Source organism: Alternaria novae-zelandiae (assembly GCF_023758075.1).
Source record: "Alternaria novae-zelandiae strain BMP 2774 chromosome Unknown scaffold_12, whole genome shotgun sequence".
Classification (NCBI taxonomy): domain Eukaryota; kingdom Fungi; phylum Ascomycota; class Dothideomycetes; order Pleosporales; family Pleosporaceae; genus Alternaria; species Alternaria novae-zelandiae.
In genome coordinates this window covers 604,235-623,021 of record NW_026056972.1, presented here as the reverse complement: position 1 = coordinate 623,021, position 18,787 = coordinate 604,235, and the positions used below count along the sequence as shown (strand labels likewise).

Below are 18,787 nucleotides of genomic sequence, written 5' to 3'. Positions count from 1 at the left end.
ACCTTACCTATACCTTCTCTATTCTAGTCTAGGCTTAGGTAAAGCCTAAAACTATTATAAAAGCTAGAGAGTAGTAATCTTTAGCTTAGAGTAAAGAAGTAAAGTGCTAGAGTAGCTAGCCTATAAGGTATTCTTATCTAGAAATAGAGAAGAAGAGTAGAAAAGTTTAGAATCTAGAACTTTAGTAGGTAAATCTAGTAACTTAATTATATAACTCTAAATATTCTAAGCTATATTAATACTAGAGTTAACGTAGTAGAGTAGAGTAGCTAAAGAGAGTAGCTTTCTAAAAGCTATTTCTAAAGATAGAAACTTATTAAAGAGCGCTTAGCTAGTAGTATTAAAGCTAGAAAGCTCTCTAATAGACTTAATAAAAGAGAGTTAACTAAAATAAGCTTAACTAGTAGTGTTAAGTCTATAAAAAAGGTTATAGCTCTTAGACTAAGACTTCTTAGTAATCTTAATAATAAGCTAAAACTTCTTAGTAACTTTAGTAATAGGCTAAAGCTTCTTAGTAACCTTAATAGTAGGCTATTTAGTATTTATAGAGTTTTTAGAGTTAAAAGTAGAAAGAGCTAAGTAGAAAACTATAAAGGCTTTACGTAACTAGCTATAGAACTAAGAGTAGATCTTAGTATAGATATAATTTTTAAAAAAAGAGCTATTAAAGAATATCTAGCGCTACGTAGAAATACTATAGCTACGCTAGAACTTATCTTTATTACTAGTATTAGCTATTATATATAGTACCTTTTAAGAAAAGTAGAAAAATTAGTAGTAACTTTATAAGAAATAACTTAGAATAGAGTTAAAGTTAGTTAAGAGTTCTATCTAAGTATATAGGTAGAGAGAAGTAAGTTTTAATTACGTAGGTTCTTAAACTACAAAAGTAAAGTAGCCTAAAGTAGTAGTAGATAAGTACTTATCTATATAATAAGTAAAATTTCTAAAATTTACTAGCTTACTAAACTTAAAAGTTTATAGCTAGAAATAGAGCGTACGTATATAAGCGCGTAAAGGTAGATAGATAAGTAAAGTAAAGACTATAGCTCTAGACTATTAGGTAGTAAAGGCTATTCTATAGTAAGAGAGCTATTCTTTTCTACTTAATAGCGTACTAAAATAGAGTCTAAATTTAACCTACGCTAGTAGTAATTAAAGCGCTAAAATTTTAGTGCGCTTTTCTACTATTTAAAAGCGCTAAACTTAGTAAAGAGCTAGTAACTAAAGCTATAATTTTATATAATAACTAAGAATAAGTAAAGGCTACTTATTTTTATTAAGACTAGAAGCCTATAGTAAGTAAAAATACTTATAAGGTCTACTATTATATAAGATAAACTTTACGCGTAGAGAAGTAGGCTAGTTAGAAGATAGCTTATATTTAGAGTTAAAAATAGTAGATATAGAATCTAAGAGAAAAAGAGTCTAGCTAGATCTATATAAAAAGAGAGAAAGAAAGCTAGTAGAAGCTAGTACTAGATAGTACTAGCTTATAGTAGTAAATATCTCTTTTAAAAAGTCTAGTAGCTTTAGTAGAGTCTAGTAGCTTTAGTAGAGTCTAGTAGCTTTAGTAAAGTCTAGTAGCTTTAGAGATAGAGATATTTAAAGTTAAAGTAAGAAGATAGCTCTAAGTAAACCTATAAGGTTTATAGAGGCTATATTCTTATAATTATAAAGCTAGTCTATAACTTACTTACTAAAGTTATTTATATTAGTAATAGTAGACGTAGTTATACTATAGTATATACTATTACTAGTAGAGTAGTCTTAATCTACTTAGATTATAAATAATTTAATATTAGTCTTACTATTATTAGTAGTATTATTATACTACTATAGCTTAATCTAGTTATAAGGTTTATTTTTATTATTATAGAAAAGAATATATACTTTATATAAGTTATTCTATAAAGCTTTTACTATAATATTACTAATTTTAATATAGATATATTTAATATCTAAAGTTTAGAGTTCTTTATAACTACTATTTAAATCTACTAGCTAGAGAAGTTATAAGTAGTATATAAGAAAAGAGCTCTTATATTATTAGTTAGATATTACTAATAGAGGTAGAAATAAAACGCTCTTATATTACTAGTTAAATACTAGTAGAAATAAAAACTATATAAATTCTTAAGTATCTTCTATAATAGTCTATAATTAACTAGTATTTTTACTAAAGCTAGAGTTCTAGCTAAAGCTTATAAAGAATACACTAAGTATATTAAAGCTATAACTTAATATAGTAGTAATATAGAATTATAAATATATATTATAAAAACGTAGTTAGTTACACTAAGAGCGTATACTACGTCTACTTACTCTAGTATTTACTACTTTCTTATTTACTAGTAGAATAAGCTAATTCTTTTCTAATTTTATAATTCTCTATTATTTATATAACTAAGTCTAACACTTCTATAGTATTTTTTATTAATAAGTCTAACTATTATAGTAATAAGTATTTAGCTAGCTCTAAATAGACTTTTTTTATCTTTATAGCTCTATACTTTAGTACACTCTTAGTAACTACTTAGTAAGCTAGCTTATAAGTTCTACTCTATAGTTATATAATAGAGCTTTATAGACTATTAGCTACTACTAGTATAATATCTTTAATAGTGTTATTTCTAAAAGAGTATAAGTATTTAATTTATTTAGTAAGTATAATAGTAATTACTATAATAGCGTTAGAGCTTTTTTAGCTTATTTAAATTAAGTATAGTTATTATAACTAATTATAATATAACTTAATAGAGTAGAGTATAGAGTCTAGGTATAGATTTATTAAATATAGTATAGTATAATAAGTAGAAATATAGATTAAGATTATATTACTTATAAAATACTATATTATTAAGTAAATAGTAATCTTAGGCTAAAGTTTTAATATTTCTATATAGGCTACGCGCTAGTGCAGCGCTAGGCCTAATTAGAATAAGAGTTCTAGATTTAATCTATAATATATTAAAGCTATTTATAAGATTAATATTTAATAAAAAATTAATTAAGTTATAAAGTTAAAGAAGTAAAACTAAAAATAAGATTTAATTATAAGTATTAAAGTTATTAGTTATATTTAGTTTAGGTACCTTAATTAGTAATAAAGAATAAATATTATTATTCTAAGAGTACAGCAATAAAGTAGACAAATCTAAGAAGGTATTTTACATTAAGGCGCGGAGGCAGGTAAATTAGTTAACGGGCCTCGCTTGTATGTATGTATGTATGTATGTAAGATGGCGGATCTGTCGTGCCGCGGAGGAAAGTTTTCTGCGGGTGAGATAGGGTCGTTGGTATTTGTGAGATATCGTGGATGCACTGGAAGTCTGTATCAAAGTATTTGACTCATCACCGATTACGCACTTTCCAAAGAAGATGTTCTGAAGATGTTCCACGATCATTGACTAGCATTCGCGAAAGATCTGTACTCATATCCGCAACTCCTCGCTCTCTGCCTTCTCTCCCTCTTTCTTCAGCATGATGATGTTACAAACAACGAAACTATGATAGCCAAAATACCATTCCAGCTACCAGAAAACAAAACTCCCAAATGATGCAAAATCTCCCGCTCATCCGTTTTTTCTGTAATGCGCTCGAGAACCAAGAAAGGGTTTGTTTTGTCCTTGGGGTATCGTAAAATGCCTTAGCAACCTCTGTATGGGCGGGGCGGGCATATAACAAACAAGCAAAAACGCCGCGCAATGCACAATTTCTCCCTCTGGGTCCCAAATATCGAAGAATTACAATGAAATGAAATGAAGTAAAAGGTGAAGTTGAGTTGTTCTTGAAGTTGATGTTGATGAAAGTTGTTGGTTTCAAGTGTCGAGTCCCCTCCTCATCCACGCCAAACTCGTAAGTGCTGATGCTGAAATAATAGGGCGCGTCTAACGCCTCCTCTTGGTATCTCCATGGGCTTGATCCTGGGGATCGCGTCCCCTCTTGCGTGCTTCGTCTCCCTGGCTGCTTCCTCCGCCGCCACCACGGCTCCTCCGATCCGAGCGTCCTTCTTCCCTAGCGCCTGAAGAGCGTCCGTCGTCTCGGGAGCCACGCTCGCGTCTGCTGCTTTCGCGAGGCTCGCGTCCTGATCTCGGTTCGCCGTCTCGTTCGCCGCGTTCGCGACGGCTGCTTTCTCGGTTGCTGCCGTGTTTCTCGCGGCCGCGGTCGGAGCCACGTTCGCCCTCTGCGCGTTCAGAAGGGGCAGTGCGGCTGCTTCGCTCTTCGGGATGGCGTCCGGATCGATCGGGTGAGCGCTCGCGACCTGATCGGTGTCGATGACTGCGAGATTCCGAACGGCCTTCTTCTTGTGGAGCGCCCTCCATCCGGCTCGGTACATCGTCGTTTCGACTGCTCCTCGGGTGCTGGTTGGGCGTTGAGTCAAGCGAGGGCGGTGGCATTGGGCTCGTCATGTCTGATCCGTCCATTGGGCCGTTGGCGCGAGTAGCACCGCGACCCCGCACCGGAGGGTTGGAATGAGGTGCATTGCGTTCGCTTGATCGATCGGCAGGCGCGTTTCCAGTCAATACGTTGTTGATCGCACGTAGTGGGTTGCCGGCATTCCTAGGTCCTCCAGGACCTGTGGGAGGTCGCGGACCAACTGGTGATGATGGGATAGGACCTTGAGGAGCACGACCCCCGTTACGCGGACCGCTTGGAGCGTTCGGCATATTGGTCTGAAGTGGTGGCCCGCTTGGTGCTCTGCCCTCGATGTGTGCCAGCCTACTAGGATGGATGCCTGCTGGTAGTGATGCTGCGGGGCCGGTGGGTGCACTCGGTGTTGAAGGCTGCGATGTTCGATCGCTGCGTGGGCCAGACGGCGGCGGCGCCGGCTCTGCAGGCTGGTTCAGCCGGCCATAGTTGGGGTCTTGTGCCCGTGGTCCAGGTGTAGGCTGGAACATCTCCCGCGAGGCCCGGGATGTTGCAGCGGCTTCGTTGCGACCACCACGCGGACCGGTTGGAGCACTGGCTCCTGGATCCTCACGGTGGTTTCGCCCACTAGAGGGTGGCATCTGAGGACGCTCATCCCGAGGATCCCGTGGCGCATCATTCCGACCATGATATCCAGGAGGAGGGCGTTCGTCGAGTCGACGGTCATCACCGCGTCTATCATCGCTATGACGAGGCGAGTTCAAACGAGCATCTCGCTCGCCGCGGTTGTCGCGGTCAGACCTCGGTGGTCCATGTCTGCCATGTTCTGCTTGATTGATCAAGGCAGCACGCGCTGGGTTGACTGTAGGTTCTTCTTTGGCTGCGACTGGCACCGGTGGGAGTCGCGAAGACCTGTCGTTCTGTTCCGCAGCATACGGGGCGTTGACCGGGGGACCATCTCGGCGGTACTCGTTGGCCAATGATGAAGTAGACGGCATCCTGCGAGGCTCCGTTGCTGCAGGTGCAGGATAACCTCGGGGATCAGAACGCTCACGTGAATCCCGCGCATCGTAAGGGTCTCTTGGATCCCATGTGGGCGGTCGTACCGCAGGCGCTCGCCCATCTCGCGGAGGTGCTCGCATAGCCCGCTCGTCGTAATCGTAATCGCGTTCTCTGCCAGACCATTCGCGATGCTCGGCCGCTGGCGGCATCCTCTCGGGTGTTCTGCCACCAGGTAGCGGTCGCCCACCGCGCCGACCTGGCGATGCCTCACGCTGACGTGCAGCATCCGCCGTACGATCTAGTCGGCCATATTCGGCTGGGGGACCCCGACTGTCATATCGACCATGCGCGGCCTCTGGCGTACGGTCGACCATGGGGCGTTCCGATTGTCGTGTCCTCGGTTGCGAGTCTGGTCGTGTTGGCAGTGCGTGCGTTCTACTGACTGGGGTGTTGTGACCAGGCGTGTTTCTATTATCTGGTCGCAGCGGAACAGACGATGGATGCATCGGAGGGCCCTTGATTGGAGGCCTGCCAGAACCTGTCTCCGGTTGTGATGGCGTGGAAGGCCTACTGTCGGAGGCTTTTGGCGTTGGCCTGAATGGCTCTCTGTCTCTCGAAGGCGCAGGTGTTGTGCTATCATGCTTCGACCTGTCGTTTGATTCGCGTAGTGGGGTACCGTTTCTGGAAGACGTCGATCAGTTTCACCGTTGGTAATGTGGGCGCAATTTGTTAACTTACGTTTCGGGCTTCGGCTTGAAAGCAGGCGCAGATGCGTCGAGCTTTGTGTCCTGTGGCTGTGGAGTCTTACCCTTCTCCACTGTCGACTTCTCACTTCCATTTGTCGGTAGTCCAGGGGGCGCCGGTACCTGAGGCGTATTAGTTCGCTGTCGTGGACGTGTCGATGGAGATGAACTCACGTTGCGGAAGACATGGTCCTCCTGCCAGAGCTTCTCTCCTTTGAGGATGGGACCAAGAACAGATTCCAAAGCCCTCTTAAGATCCTGCCTCTCCTCTGCCTCCTTCAAGTGAGCAACCGTCTCCTTCAGCTCTGTGCCCAAGCTCTTCACTCTAGGGAAATTGGTACCCAGCGCGTGAAGGACGTTGATGGCATTACGCATCTGCATATAGTCCCCGCTCTCCAGACATGTCTTGAGCGCAGCCGCGAGTGCCTTATGCCACTTAAACAAGACCATGCAAAACTGATCGTACGTGAAGAAGCTCGTCGGGTTCCGTTCTCCGTCGTAGCCCCTGCCGAAGCCAGGAAGGTTCTTCTCTGAACCTTGGGCGCGCTTGACAAAAGCATCATCTTTGTTCTCCTGCCAAATTTGCAGCTCACGCAGAATGCCACCGAGGAAACGACCAAAAGATGAGGACTCTGCTTCGGTGTACATGCTGATGATGGACGTAAGTCTGTTGGCGTTGAAGAGCATATCCAGTAATCTGCTCATGCGGAATCCCGGCACGCCTGAGCTGTGCATGAAAATGAGCATGGAGAACGCATACTGTGCGTCTTCTTGAGATATGCGACTGCGAGGAATGAAGCAATCCTGGAGAAGAGCGTTGTGCAGGAGGTCACACTGCGGACCCATCATTGGAATACCCTCGAACCATCGGCGCAACTCAACGCGGAGACTATCCTGCGTCGCAGCGTGGTTCTTAGTGACAGTTTGCTGCTCTTCCTTGAGCCTGGCAATGTTCTCCTTGATACTCTTCGTTGCTTCGGAATCAGCTTTGGGTACGTTGGGTCGGTAGCCGCGGCGCTCGGGAACAGGGGCGGGCAGCTGTCGCTCCAAGTTTTCGATCGACTCCTTGTATAGCTGCTTGATGCTCTCGGCATCAGCGACAACGTCTGGCAGAGACAACTGCCAGAAGGTGACGTAGTAGGACAGGCAAGGGTAGTCGCCAAAAGCGTCGGGTAGCTGTTGCTTGAGCTGGCTCGCAAGACCTTCAATCTCCGCGTTTGGTACATCGGCCAAAGACAGCTTATCTGAGGTAGCGAAAGTAGACTCTCCAGGCGCTGCGGAGTCTTTCATTTCCACGTCTTCGGTTGCTTTCGATGCCTCTTGCTCTCCGTTCACGGCGGGCGCCTCTTCCACACCACTCATGGCAATATCGCCATTCGTCTGCGCATCGAGGACTAACTTCGAGCGTTGCTCAACCCGGAAGGCATTAGCCTTGGCTGCTATGCTCGTACGAGCGATGGTGAAAGCGACATCTGGCGCGATGTGGTAGTCCGCTATCATCTCTACCAGAGAAGGGAAAACAGCGTCAAAGTCATCCACAGAGAGGTATGTTCGGAGGAGCTCCATATACTGGAGCATGTCGGAGCGCAACTTGTCGACGGTGAAGAGTACAGGCTTGTCGGGTACATCGAGCTGGTCGTTGCGGTGAATGTACGCCTCTACGTGCTGCGCAAGCGCGATGAGAATTTGTGGTCCCAGGCCCGTCTCTTTTAGACACCTGACCAGACGCCTTGCTGAAGGAGCAGCCTGGGTACGGTTGTCGGCTAGGCGATACTGCAAAGTGAAAGTGCGGAGCGCAGGGCCTGCACAAAGCGCCAGAGCCATCGACTCCGAGACGGATCCACTAAGGCTGATGCCACCCATGGACTTGACCATCTGCTCGAGAACGTCCAACATGTACAGCTCGCCTTGGGCGTTCAGAAGTTGGTGTGTCGTGAGCTGCAGAATTGGAACAGGATCCATCAAGTTGTATCTTGCGTAAGCTTTACCGACAAAGGTAGCAATGTTTTTCAGCCACGGTGCAGACAGCATGCCATCTTCCTGATTTGACTCTTTATCAGGGCTCAGAAGGTATGTAACCAGGGTCCAGGTCAGGACGTCGTATCCAAGTAAGGTAAGATACCTGCTGCACTCTACCAAAGCAGTGATCATGTTGGGATAGTTGACCAACTGCTTGACTGTGGTCCTGAAGACGATTCCGGGACTGGCATACGAGATCTTGGCAATTTTACGACCGTACTCTTTGGTGTTGGTGGCGGAAACGCGACTCAGGGTCTTCCTGGTTTCGACTTCGACTTGCTTGAAAGCTGTCTTGATTACCGGCTTGAGCATTCCGTTGAACCACTGCTGATAGATAGTATACCGAGTGGCTGTGTCGAAATGTCTGAACAAATCCCAAGCCTCATTGATGACTCCAGGATTCCTGCCGGTGAAGGTGATTGCGGGTGCAATGAAGGCTGCTGAAAAGTCGACCCATCGCTTTCGATTCGCTTCGGAGGGATTGTCCGCTAGGTTCTTCTTTCCGATACGTATGATCTTGGTCAGGAGAACACTGTCCTTGCCGCACTCTGGTCCCACCAAACCTAGGAGGCTGGTGCAGAGCTTGATCACATCGTCTACCTCTTGGCACACGGGAACGCTGTCGACCCAGTCTTCCCAATAGAACTTGTAGTCAATTCCCCCATCTTGATCCTTCTTGTCGGGCTTGGCCCATCGTAGAGTTCGTCGAGGAACGTAATCGCTTGGCCTCATAATACCCCGGTTGCCAGCACCCTTGGTGGCGATGACGGTTTCTTCGGCTACGGCTGGCCTGGATTCCTCGTAAACCTTGCTCAGAGAGTGGTGCGCCAGACGGAAGATAAGGTCCAGCAACTCGGGGTAAACATCGAGCATCCAAGGATGCCGTCCAAGGATGAACAGAGCTTCCGGTAGTGCGCCGATGCACAGTAAACTCTTCAAGAGGGTGAACTTCTGGTCCTTGGGCTCGGGTAGGGCCTTCTTCTTATCAGTGGGCTCGTCAGACTTGGTAGGCGTGCTTCGTGCAGTATCCGACTTAGACCTGCTCTCAGCATCTCTGAGACGAGAAACAGCTGGCGGGCCGGGGGTCTCGTCGGGCAGTGCGCCGGCCATTGTCAGCGCATTGGCGACTGCACCTCGTTCACTGTCTTCCTTCTCTTTCTTGGCCTTGAGGAGCTTATCCTTGTGTGCAGCCATGTCTTCCTCGAGAGGATACAGATGTGGGTAGAGATCCAGCATGGAAATGAAGCCAATCTTGATCAGAAGCGCAATCAGATACATGAGGTTCTCGGGGAGTTCGTCGGAGGCATCGCGGACATCGGATGCGTAGAACTGGAGCTTGAAGCCAAGCAGTTGAGCGGCGATGCTGTTTCCTGAGGGAGGGAGTGTCTTGGTCTGCTCCATCCACTCGTCGGCCCATTTCCGAGCTGCCTGCTGATTCGACAGCGTCGCGCCCTCTGCGGGTAATGTCTGGTCCGGCTGCCGGTTGTTCGCAGTGATACGACGGCTTCCAAGCTCAAAGTATGCCTGGATGCCTGCCCTGTCACCCAACTCGCCAACACGCTGCCAGAATTTGCGATCGCGCGACTCTCGTAGCCGTGATTGTTCATCCTTCTCTTCGTCGGTGTAGTACCACTGTTTCGCATCGGGTCGTGCCCATTGAGGAAGTGTGGGTACTTCGGCCTCGTCCCAGGTAATGTTGTCGAAACCACGTAGCTCAGGCCACCATGCGCTCGTTCGCAACAGCTTGACGAAGAACCTGCCGTGCTTGACAAGAAGGTTTGCAAACACATCCAGTGTCACGTCGAGGACTCTTCCAATGTCTAGATCGAATGCGCCGATAAAGGCATTCACCCGTTGCCAGGTCTCGGCGACGACTTCTTGTGTAGGCGGTTCGTTGTTCACGGTGGTGAAGTACTCGGTCATGAGCTTGGAGTAGCCCTCGGTCTCTTCGCGTAGGAGGTTGTAGTTGGACTGCCGGTACAGGGCGTGGGTTGCTTTGCGAACGGCCATCTTGGAGAAGCTATCGCGGACGAGGCCTAGGGACTTCAAGAGGTCGTTTTCCAGCTCGGCTCGCATGCGCGCAGGCTCAATGTCGGTCGCGACAAGCATTTGCCGTACGGGCGCGTGTTTGCTCTCATCCTGCGTGAGCGTGCTGAGCGTGCCCAGCGTGTCGAGAAACGTCGAGACTGGGTCGAGCTGGTCGTCAGCTGGGGCGGAGGTGATGTCGCGTACTATGGATCCCAGTTCACCAGCGTCTAGCAGCTGGTGCATAGACGCCTCGATGATTTCAGTGAATATGACCGAGAGGGTGAGTCGGTCGCCTGCACCCTGGGCAGCCACAGCAGCCGTCACCACAGCGTCGCGTGCCTGGCCATTCCAGTGAGCGACGCGGTCTGGTGTCAGGAACTCATTGCTGTTTGGCACCTCACGCGGTGTAGAAGGCGTCGAGGGCTGTGACGGAGTGGGCGCTGGAGCAGGAGTGGATGGTGCGGCCTGAGGTTGCCGACTCAATGGGAATGTGTTTGCGGGTGGAGACATGGCAGTTGGCGATGGGTGTGAGACATTCGGACTTTGCGGAACACTCGAGTTGCCGCCGCGTCCATTGTTTCTGCTCTGACGCCTGCCACCACCGCCGCCGCCGCGCGGGCTGTTGGCTTGCTGCTGCTGGCCGTGCGAGAGTCCGAGGTTTTGGGGGCGATGCGGCGACGGTCGTCCGCTGCGGTCGTCGTCCTGGGAGTAAGTGCGGTCGCCCCGCTTGCGCTTGGGTGGAGGAGGCATGATGGCACCCTCTTACGATCGAGAGACCGGCGCGAAAAGAGAGTCGATGCAATGTGTGGAGAGCATGCGGCGCTGGCTCGCGAATGGGCCGGGGTGTCGGTGGTGGATAGGCGCGCGCCGCAGTCGACAATTAGGGTAGGGACTGGATGAGGCGGCAGGTTGATGGATCGTTGGCAGCGCCAAATCGGGGAGTCGCGTTGGGGCGGGCGCGGGTTGATGATGGAGCGTGTCTCGATTTCGTGAGGCTCAAACCCTGGGAGCTCTACTAGCGCAATGGCTGACGTGAACCCAAGGCTGCAACCGTGCATTCCCCATCCGTCCTCCACCAGACAATAGCAAGACACGTTTTCACTCTCACTTCAGACTACAATGGCAAGAATTGGTTGTACAATCTCGTTAATCAGTCAATGATATCTGACGTATTAATCATAATCACAATAGAAATATACGAGACTCAAGCATCACGGCAACATGCATTATGACGATGTACTTGGGCAGACGGATGATGAATAGATTTCGCTGCGCTGTTAACGCGTCGTCCAACTACATAGGTCTCAAATAACAGAACGAGCGACCAGACCTCCCCAGCAATTGCTTGATTCAGATGCCTAAGCCGCAGCAGCTACAGCCTGGGCCGTAGCCTTGCGCTCATTCTCAAGCACAGCCTCGAGAATTCCGGTCGCACCCTGGCCAGACTTCATCTCGTTGATAACGTCGGTCAGACCGAGCTGCTCGTCCGTCCAGAGAGGAGCTACTTCCTCCTTGCCAGCCTCACCGACGCCGATGAAACCGCCCTCGGCAGCCCATTCACTTGTGCGCTTGATGCCCAGCTGGTTCCAGACAGCGTCGACGGCCTCGACTAGGTGGTCGCGGTACTCACGGATGTGGCCTGGGGTAGGCGTAATGCGCAGGCGCTCTTGGCCGACAGGAACGGTAGGGTAGTTGATGGCCTGGACGTAGATGCCCCAGTCTTCCATAAGCATGTCGGACGCCTTCCTGGCTACTTCGGCGTTTCCGACAAGGACCGGAATGATGTGGCTAGGGTTCGGGATAACGGGAATGTTCTTTTCGTTCAATGCATCCTTGACTGCACGAGTGTGCAGTTGCTGCAGGCGTCGATCGCCCTGGTAGTTGGCCTGGTATTCGATGGCGGTCTTGGCACCTGCCATGGTCGCGGGCGGGAGCGAAGTAGTGAAGATGAAGCCAGGAGCGAGCGAGCGAATGGTGTCGACGAGTTTGGTAGAGCCAGCAATGTAGCCACCAACGCAGCCGTATGCTTTTCCGAGAGTGCCAGTGATGATGTCTACGCGGTCCTGAACGGTGCCTTGGGGTCTGCCTGCCTTGTGGGCTTCAAAGTCGAGATGCTCAGCAACACCGGCGCCGTGTGGTCCGTACATGCCTACAGCATGGACTTCATCCAAAAAGGTGATGGCTCCGTACTTTTCAGCGAGATCACAGATTCCTTCAATGGGACCAATCGAGCCGCACATGCTGTACACACTCTCAAATGCGATGATCTTGGGGTATTCGGAAGGAATCGATTGCAGCTTCGCCTCAAGATCTGCGAGATCGTTGTGCTTGAAGACCATCTTCTTCGCGCCCGAATGGCGGATGCCTTGGATCATAGATGCGTGGTTCAAGCTGTCCGAGAGAATGACGCAATTGGGCAGCTTGCTTCCGAGAGTCGCAAGCGTCGCATCGTTGGCTACATAGCAGGATGAAAAGACAAGCGCAGCCTCCTTGGAGTGAAGCTTCGCGACCGTGTCTTCCAATGCTACAGCGTGCTGGTTGTGTCCGGAGATGTTCCTGGTACCTCCGGCGCCAGCTCCGTAGTTGTCCAGGGTCTCGTGCATCGACTTGAGGACGTGCGGGTTGCGGCCCATGCCGAGGTAGTCGTTGGAGCACCAAACCGTCACCTTGTCCTCGGGGGACTCCTTGTGGGCGCGCGGGAACTCCTTGGCCAGGCGGTTGATGTTGTTGAAGTAGCGGTACGACTTGTCCTTGTGCTTCTTGTCCAGCTCATTGTGGTAGAAGCCTTCGTAATCGAACGTAGCGGCTTGTGGGGCGGATGCGGATGCGACATTCGAGGGCTTAGTGTTCGCAGGCTTCAGGGCTGCGTGCGGGAACGGTGGTCCTGGGCGATGTTAGCCTACAATTCGACATTTTCTGCTACGTTCAAGACGCGGTCTTTCTGCTTCGTGGGAATTTCGTACCCTGCTTGCCTCTCAGGCTCTCAAGATCCACAGCCTGGGCTTCCTTGGACGCCGTCGTGTGCAGCCTGGCGCGGTTCACGCGGGTGTGGTAAGCACGCACACCGCCGAAAGCGCCGGCAAGAGCGTTGTTGCCATTGCGGGAGCTCTGGACGGCAAGCGCCTTGCCCATGATGGGGCAGCGACGAGCGATGACCTGGAGGTTGGACATGCTTCCAGCGCCGGGGGAGACCTCCTGGCGGGCGGCCGCCGTGGTCGTGGTAGAGAGGGAGCGGAGCGTGGCGGGTGACGTCTTGTGTAAGAACGGGCACATGGACTTCGACTGGCGCAAAAGAGCCTCCATGTTGGTCAAATGCGCGGCGTGTATGGGTTTTGGGTGTGTTGTAGATGTGCGGGCAGATTGGGTGTAAGGCGAGGTGAGGAAGAGTGCGAGAGGGAAAGATGGTTGGAAAATGTGTCAAAGATGCGACTACATGAATTACATGCGGTAATAGCGCGGAATCTAGCATGCCGGGCGTCGGCATCAAATGCAATCGTCATGATTGGCCCACCCATATTAGCTTGCAGAGCTGCCGACGCCATCTTCATCAGCGGTACGGTACTCCGGAGAGTAATTACTCGGATAGTTCCATGGTTGGCACTGCGCCTGCGAAGGGTCCTGGGTCTGGCTCACACTGTAACTCGACAGCACCCGCAGTGCCGCCTGTCAGCCCCTTCATGATACCTCTAATACAATTCCACGCTTTGCATCAAGTTGCCACCTTTGTTCACCTTACTGCAGAAACCTGGTCGTGTTCCAACTCAATCGTACAACATGTCAACTTCAACTACTCAGGTGTAGTCTGTGATCTTAGCGTACCCCGCCTTTTGCCCGGCGACCTGGCCTCTACCCTCTAACTCGGAGCCGCCACCGTCCCATTTCGTGAGGTTGATCTCTACGATTCCAAGAGGATCTGCAATCCATAGGCCTGGATAGTATGTCTCTCCAAAACTTTCGTCTGCATACCTCGGCCTGCACTCAGTCATGGTCGTGCTTAGCGTACAGTGCGGAACTGGAAAGTCTTGCCGAAATACGCCGCACGTGGTTCGATAATCCCACTCTTCGGCATCTTTGCTTGAGCCAACATTTCATAAGCAGCCTGTCAGACCTGAGGCCTAGGCCTTCCTACAAAACGGCCTTTTCTGGATAACAAGTGTTTGACAAAAGATGCCGCTGGTTCAGTCATCGTCGGAAATCTCGATGATCTCGGCCTGAGATGGCTGGTGAGGATGCTGCAGAGCCTTTTCGCTGAATGTCGTCCCCATAATCGTATACACATAGTCGTAAAATGTGCTTGTCTCAGCGGCCCCGCTATCCATACATTTCCTGAGCTCTTCAAGATCTTTCTTGGATGCATTGGGTTCTCGGGAGTAGTTGCTACAGAACCACCAAGACAGGAACAGCTTCGTGAACGTGAGAATTTTTGGCATATCTCGAGGAAGGACGCCCTGTAGCTTCTTTTCTCTTCTGTATAACATGCCGATGCACGCCCGGATCTCTTTGATCAGATTCGTCTTTCCAACAAGCCGAATTCGATTACGAATAACTTCGCGATCGTTGAACTTCATTTCTTGGATGACTTTGGAGACCACGCGCTTGCGGTCAAGATGCTCGACCAAATCTTCCCATTTCCAGCGGCGAACTGTGGCGATCGAGGCGTTCTCAGGCGCATCTCCATGGTTGATAGGTGTACGGGTAGACAAGCCGTCTGGCTCAAGAAGCCCTGGGTGCGCATACATGATTGGCTCTACGCTGTCAGCGATGACTGAGTCTCGTGTCGATGATCGCGTCAAGTCTTCGAGCTGGTCTTCGACTGGATCAACTTCAGCACCGAGGTTCTTTCTCGATAGCAATGCATTTCCATCTTCAATGTCTGACGAATCTGGGGGTGAACCCAAATCAATGATCTCATTTCCCGGCTCTACTTGAAGAGATGATGCAGCCGGTGGTATATCCGGCTGGTCGCGCATCGCGGTGTCTTGATCGTCGGGTACTTGCTCTTCATCGCTGTCGTCAACAGGTTCCAACTTGTAGATGTCGCGTAACCAGGCTGCAAATTCCATGGAGTCGACCGTGACCTCGAGGTTGCTGCATTGTCGCCGTACTTGCTCCTGCAGTATGTCACCGTTAGTGAAGATGTCATATATACCGTCAGGGTGTTATTGCTCACCGCATTGCTTCCAGGAAATTTGACGATCTGGTCGCACAATTCATCCAGTCTTGACTTATAATAGTTGAGCTCTGTCTCGTATCTCTGCGCCAGCACTTCTCGCTCTCCTTTAGCCTCTGCTTCGGTCCACATGGCGACTGGGTCGTAGTCCACCTCCTCGCCGCGAGCAACACCCTTGTTCGGCTTCCAGGCATCTGTGAAGGACTTGATTCGCTCGTTGATTATGTCGACAATCTTGTCCTGACTCAACTTGGTCCGCTTGCTCGGTTCTTCAACTGCGTTCTCAACCTCATCGTCGACTGATCGAGAGTCCTCCTCAGCAGCATCCCCCAGCCCGGAATTATCATCCTCTTGTAGGTCGTCCTCGTCAGGCAAGTCTATGATCTGGTCACCTCCTGCCACGTTCTGCCATCTGAGTAGGTGAGCATAGTCGTCCATGTTTGATAGCGCTGGACATGAGAGCCCGGTGGCTGCCGTGTTTGATGTTTGGTGATGGCGAGAGATGCGAGATGCTTGCTACAGCAAGTTGCGGATTGGACGCGGCGCAGAAGGTGGGGCACCCGTCTAGGCAAGTGCGCGCTGTCACTTGATCACGCGACGAGGGGCAAGTATCACCAAGGCCATCACATTTCACGGTGAGGATAGTTAGCAATGGTTGCTGTCACGTTGAAAAACCGCCAAATATTTGCTTTGAAATGCGCGACGAGGGTCCTTCGGTGCGCCCCGGGCTTCGGCGGGGCAGGATGAGGCAATCGCTCTAGCGCCGACAGCATTTGTAAGTCTCTCTCTTACCTGAGCGATCTACTCTTCTAACGACACCGAAGCAACTCAGCCACCATAAATTCAATGTCGCTCACCGATTACCCACCAGAGCTGTCTCAACAGGAGGAGCAGTACCTGCTATCCAATCTCAAGGACTGGTCGATTGCTCATGGCTTAGCGGTTCGCCCGGCTCCGTCATTCGTCCAGCCATCACAGGATCCGTCTGGTGTACTCGCAAGCACAGCACCAGTCACCTTGTTTCCAAGCTTATTCCCACGATCCTGCTTCGAGGAAGGGCTTTCAATACAACAGGCTTACAACGAGTTGTACTCAGCCATTGCCAGGGACGAAACATGGTTGAAGAGTATTGTGGAGGAGCTTGTCCATGTTGACGACTTTGTTGCAAAATTATGGCAGACCCATCTAGAGGTTAAGAAAGAAGGCTACGTGCAGGACCTTTCGTTGGGGCTCTTCCGCTCAGACTACATGGTACATCAAGACCCTTCGCAGTCAAATCCAAAGTCCGGTTTGAAACAGGTCGAGTTCAATACCATTGCTTCGTCTTTTGGCGGACTATCGGCTCAAGTTTCTGCGTTACACAAGTACCTGCTCACGATCGACGCTTACCCAGATTCAACATCATCCATTATCAATCAAGAGGCTTTGCGACAGAGCCAGTCATCTTCTTCCTTGGCAAAGGGCCTCGCTACAGCACACAAGGCCTACGGAACTTCGCACACCAAGCGTCCCCTATGCGTGCTGTTCGTGGTGCAGGACCCAGAGAGAAATGTGTTTGATCAAAGACATCTCGAATACGCCCTGCTCGAGGATAATGGAGTGCGCTCCTTCCGACTACCTTTCGGAGAGACACTGTCTCACACGCAGCTCGACACAGACCGTACACTGGTCTACACACCACCGAACTCTCCCTCGACGTCGTACGAGGTGACGACAATTTACTTTCGAGCAGGGTACTCACCAGATGATTACTCAAAGGACGAAGACTGGAACGCCCGCACTCATCTCGAGAAGAGCCATGCTATCAAGTGCCCAAGCGTCTTGACCCAGCTTGCGGGATGCAAGAAGGTTCAACAAGTGCTTGCTACACCGCATTCACCGCACCTCAAGCGCTTCCTACCCGACGAAAAGGTCGCCGCGCGCGTACTGGAGACGTTTGCACCGATCTACCCGCTCGACAACAGCGAGGCTGGCGAGGAAGCGAAGAAGCTTGCGACAGACGCCTCTTCGGCCACAAAGTATGTGCTGAAACCCCAGCGAGAAGGAGGAGGAAACAACATTTACCGGAAAGCCATCCCACCATTTCTGCAGAAGCTGCCCGAGACTCATTGGCCGGCATACATCCTAATGGAGATGATTGAGCCACCTCCACTGACAAACGCCATCCTGCGAAACGGTGAGCTGCAGAGGGGTGGCGTGATTTGCGAGCTTGGGGTGTACGGCGTGTGTCTTTGGAGAGACGGGAATGGAGATGGAAACAAGGGCGAGATCTTGGAGAACTGGGAGGCTGGATATCTACTCCGCACCAAAGGCGATCAGAGCGAGGAGGGCGGTGTGGCCGCGGGATTCGGAGCGGTTGACAGCTGTTGTCTGGTGGACGGATGAACACACCGTTGAGCACGTACTGTACGCGCAGCTCGCTACAGCTGGCAAGTTGGTAGGAGCCTTCGGTTAAAACGGTATTCTGAAGCCGTTTGCATCTTCGATCGATCTGAACCAGGAATAAACGATGTGATGCGATGTGTTGTACACTGATGGCGTCGACTTCCACCGTGCATCCAGCATCAATACGTTCCCACTACCCCCAATCTGCATGCTACCGTGTCCATCACTCCTTTCTTGTCAAAACCTAGTTGTGCGTATTGGAAGATGGACATCGAAGCTGGATCTTGTAACTCGCGGTGGTGCCTGCGCCTCAACCCGGAAGCTTTTTGCATGTATTGCCAATCTTACGGGACCCACTATAGTTTTGGAACCACGTGCAGACCTCCGGGCTACCATGCCAAAACTCCGAGTAGGATCTGTGCAACGACCTATGTGAAACATATGACGATGTGATGCCTCGACAATGAGGCGCGAGCAGATAAACGTCAAATCTGTGAGTTAGAAGAAGTGCAGCTGTGAGAACTGTCTGAGGGTGTCGTGAAACTAGTGACAGGAGGTAAGCCGATAGCTCGAATCGCTAGTGCTAACGTCAGGAAGCACGGAAGTGATTCCCACGCGAAGGTTCGCTCAGAACTGGATCGTCGGCAACGCGCACGGCTGCTTGCAGATCTGATGGAGCATCGGTTACAGGAGATGCCGTGCCAGTCACATCATCACTCCCTTTCGGGCAACGCGATGATGAACTTTTTGCTTCGATCCAGACTACATATCCCTCCGCCTCGGGGAGCTGAAGAAAAATGAAAGATCTTACAGATAACGTATTTGGAGGCTTGAACCTTGCGGGCGGACTACGGGCTGAGGCTCACTGGGCTGCACGTTGTTATGTGAGGAGCGCCCTTGCGGAGGGTCTTTATGCACGCTGCGGCAGCTTATGCATGGGCACGTAGCGAGACCCCTGCCTGCGGAGTTTGCAGCCCTACCTGCGAATGGCTGCACCTCAGCTCACGACGCGTTCGACGCGTTCTCCTTCATCAACATCTCACTGGATGACAGCCGCCATGTGCCTGCT

The 18,787-nt window shown here is 50.0% G+C and overlaps 4 protein-coding genes across 4 annotated transcripts; 1 reads left to right on the top strand and 3 right to left on the bottom strand.

Annotated features, from left to right (window-relative positions):
• Nucleotides 1–3,890: 3,890 nt before the first annotated feature.
• Nucleotides 3,891–10,913, bottom strand: J4E88_006339 (uncharacterized protein; the record flags this gene model as incomplete). The annotated part of the gene is made up of 3 exons (XM_049399965.1): nucleotides 3,891–6,054; nucleotides 6,112–6,239; nucleotides 6,291–10,913. The coding sequence occupies 3 exons, from the start codon at nucleotides 10,911–10,913 to the stop codon at nucleotides 3,891–3,893; spliced, it is 6,915 nt and encodes a 2,304-aa protein (XP_049254276.1).
• Nucleotides 10,914–11,521: 608 nt separating this feature from the next.
• On the bottom strand, nucleotides 11,522–13,466 carry ALV1 (5-aminolevulinate synthase, mitochondrial; the record flags this gene model as incomplete). The annotated part of the gene is made up of 2 exons (XM_049399964.1): nucleotides 11,522–13,047; nucleotides 13,127–13,466. 2 exons carry the CDS (start codon nucleotides 13,464–13,466, stop codon nucleotides 11,522–11,524), a joined length of 1,866 nt encoding a protein of 621 aa, XP_049254275.1.
• An 875-nt stretch (nucleotides 13,467–14,341) lies between these two features.
• Nucleotides 14,342–15,771, bottom strand: J4E88_006337 (uncharacterized protein; the record flags this gene model as incomplete). The annotated part of the gene is made up of 2 exons (XM_049399963.1): nucleotides 14,342–15,274; nucleotides 15,334–15,771. 2 exons carry the CDS (start codon nucleotides 15,769–15,771, stop codon nucleotides 14,342–14,344), a joined length of 1,371 nt encoding a protein of 456 aa, XP_049254274.1.
• A 408-nt stretch (nucleotides 15,772–16,179) lies between these two features.
• J4E88_006336 (uncharacterized protein) lies at nucleotides 16,180–17,718 on the top strand (the record flags this gene model as incomplete). The annotated part of the gene is made up of 1 exon (XM_049399962.1): nucleotides 16,180–17,718. The coding sequence occupies one exon, from the start codon at nucleotides 16,180–16,182 to the stop codon at nucleotides 17,716–17,718; it is 1,539 nt and encodes a 512-aa protein (XP_049254273.1).
• Between the last annotated feature and the right edge of the window lie 1,069 nt (nucleotides 17,719–18,787).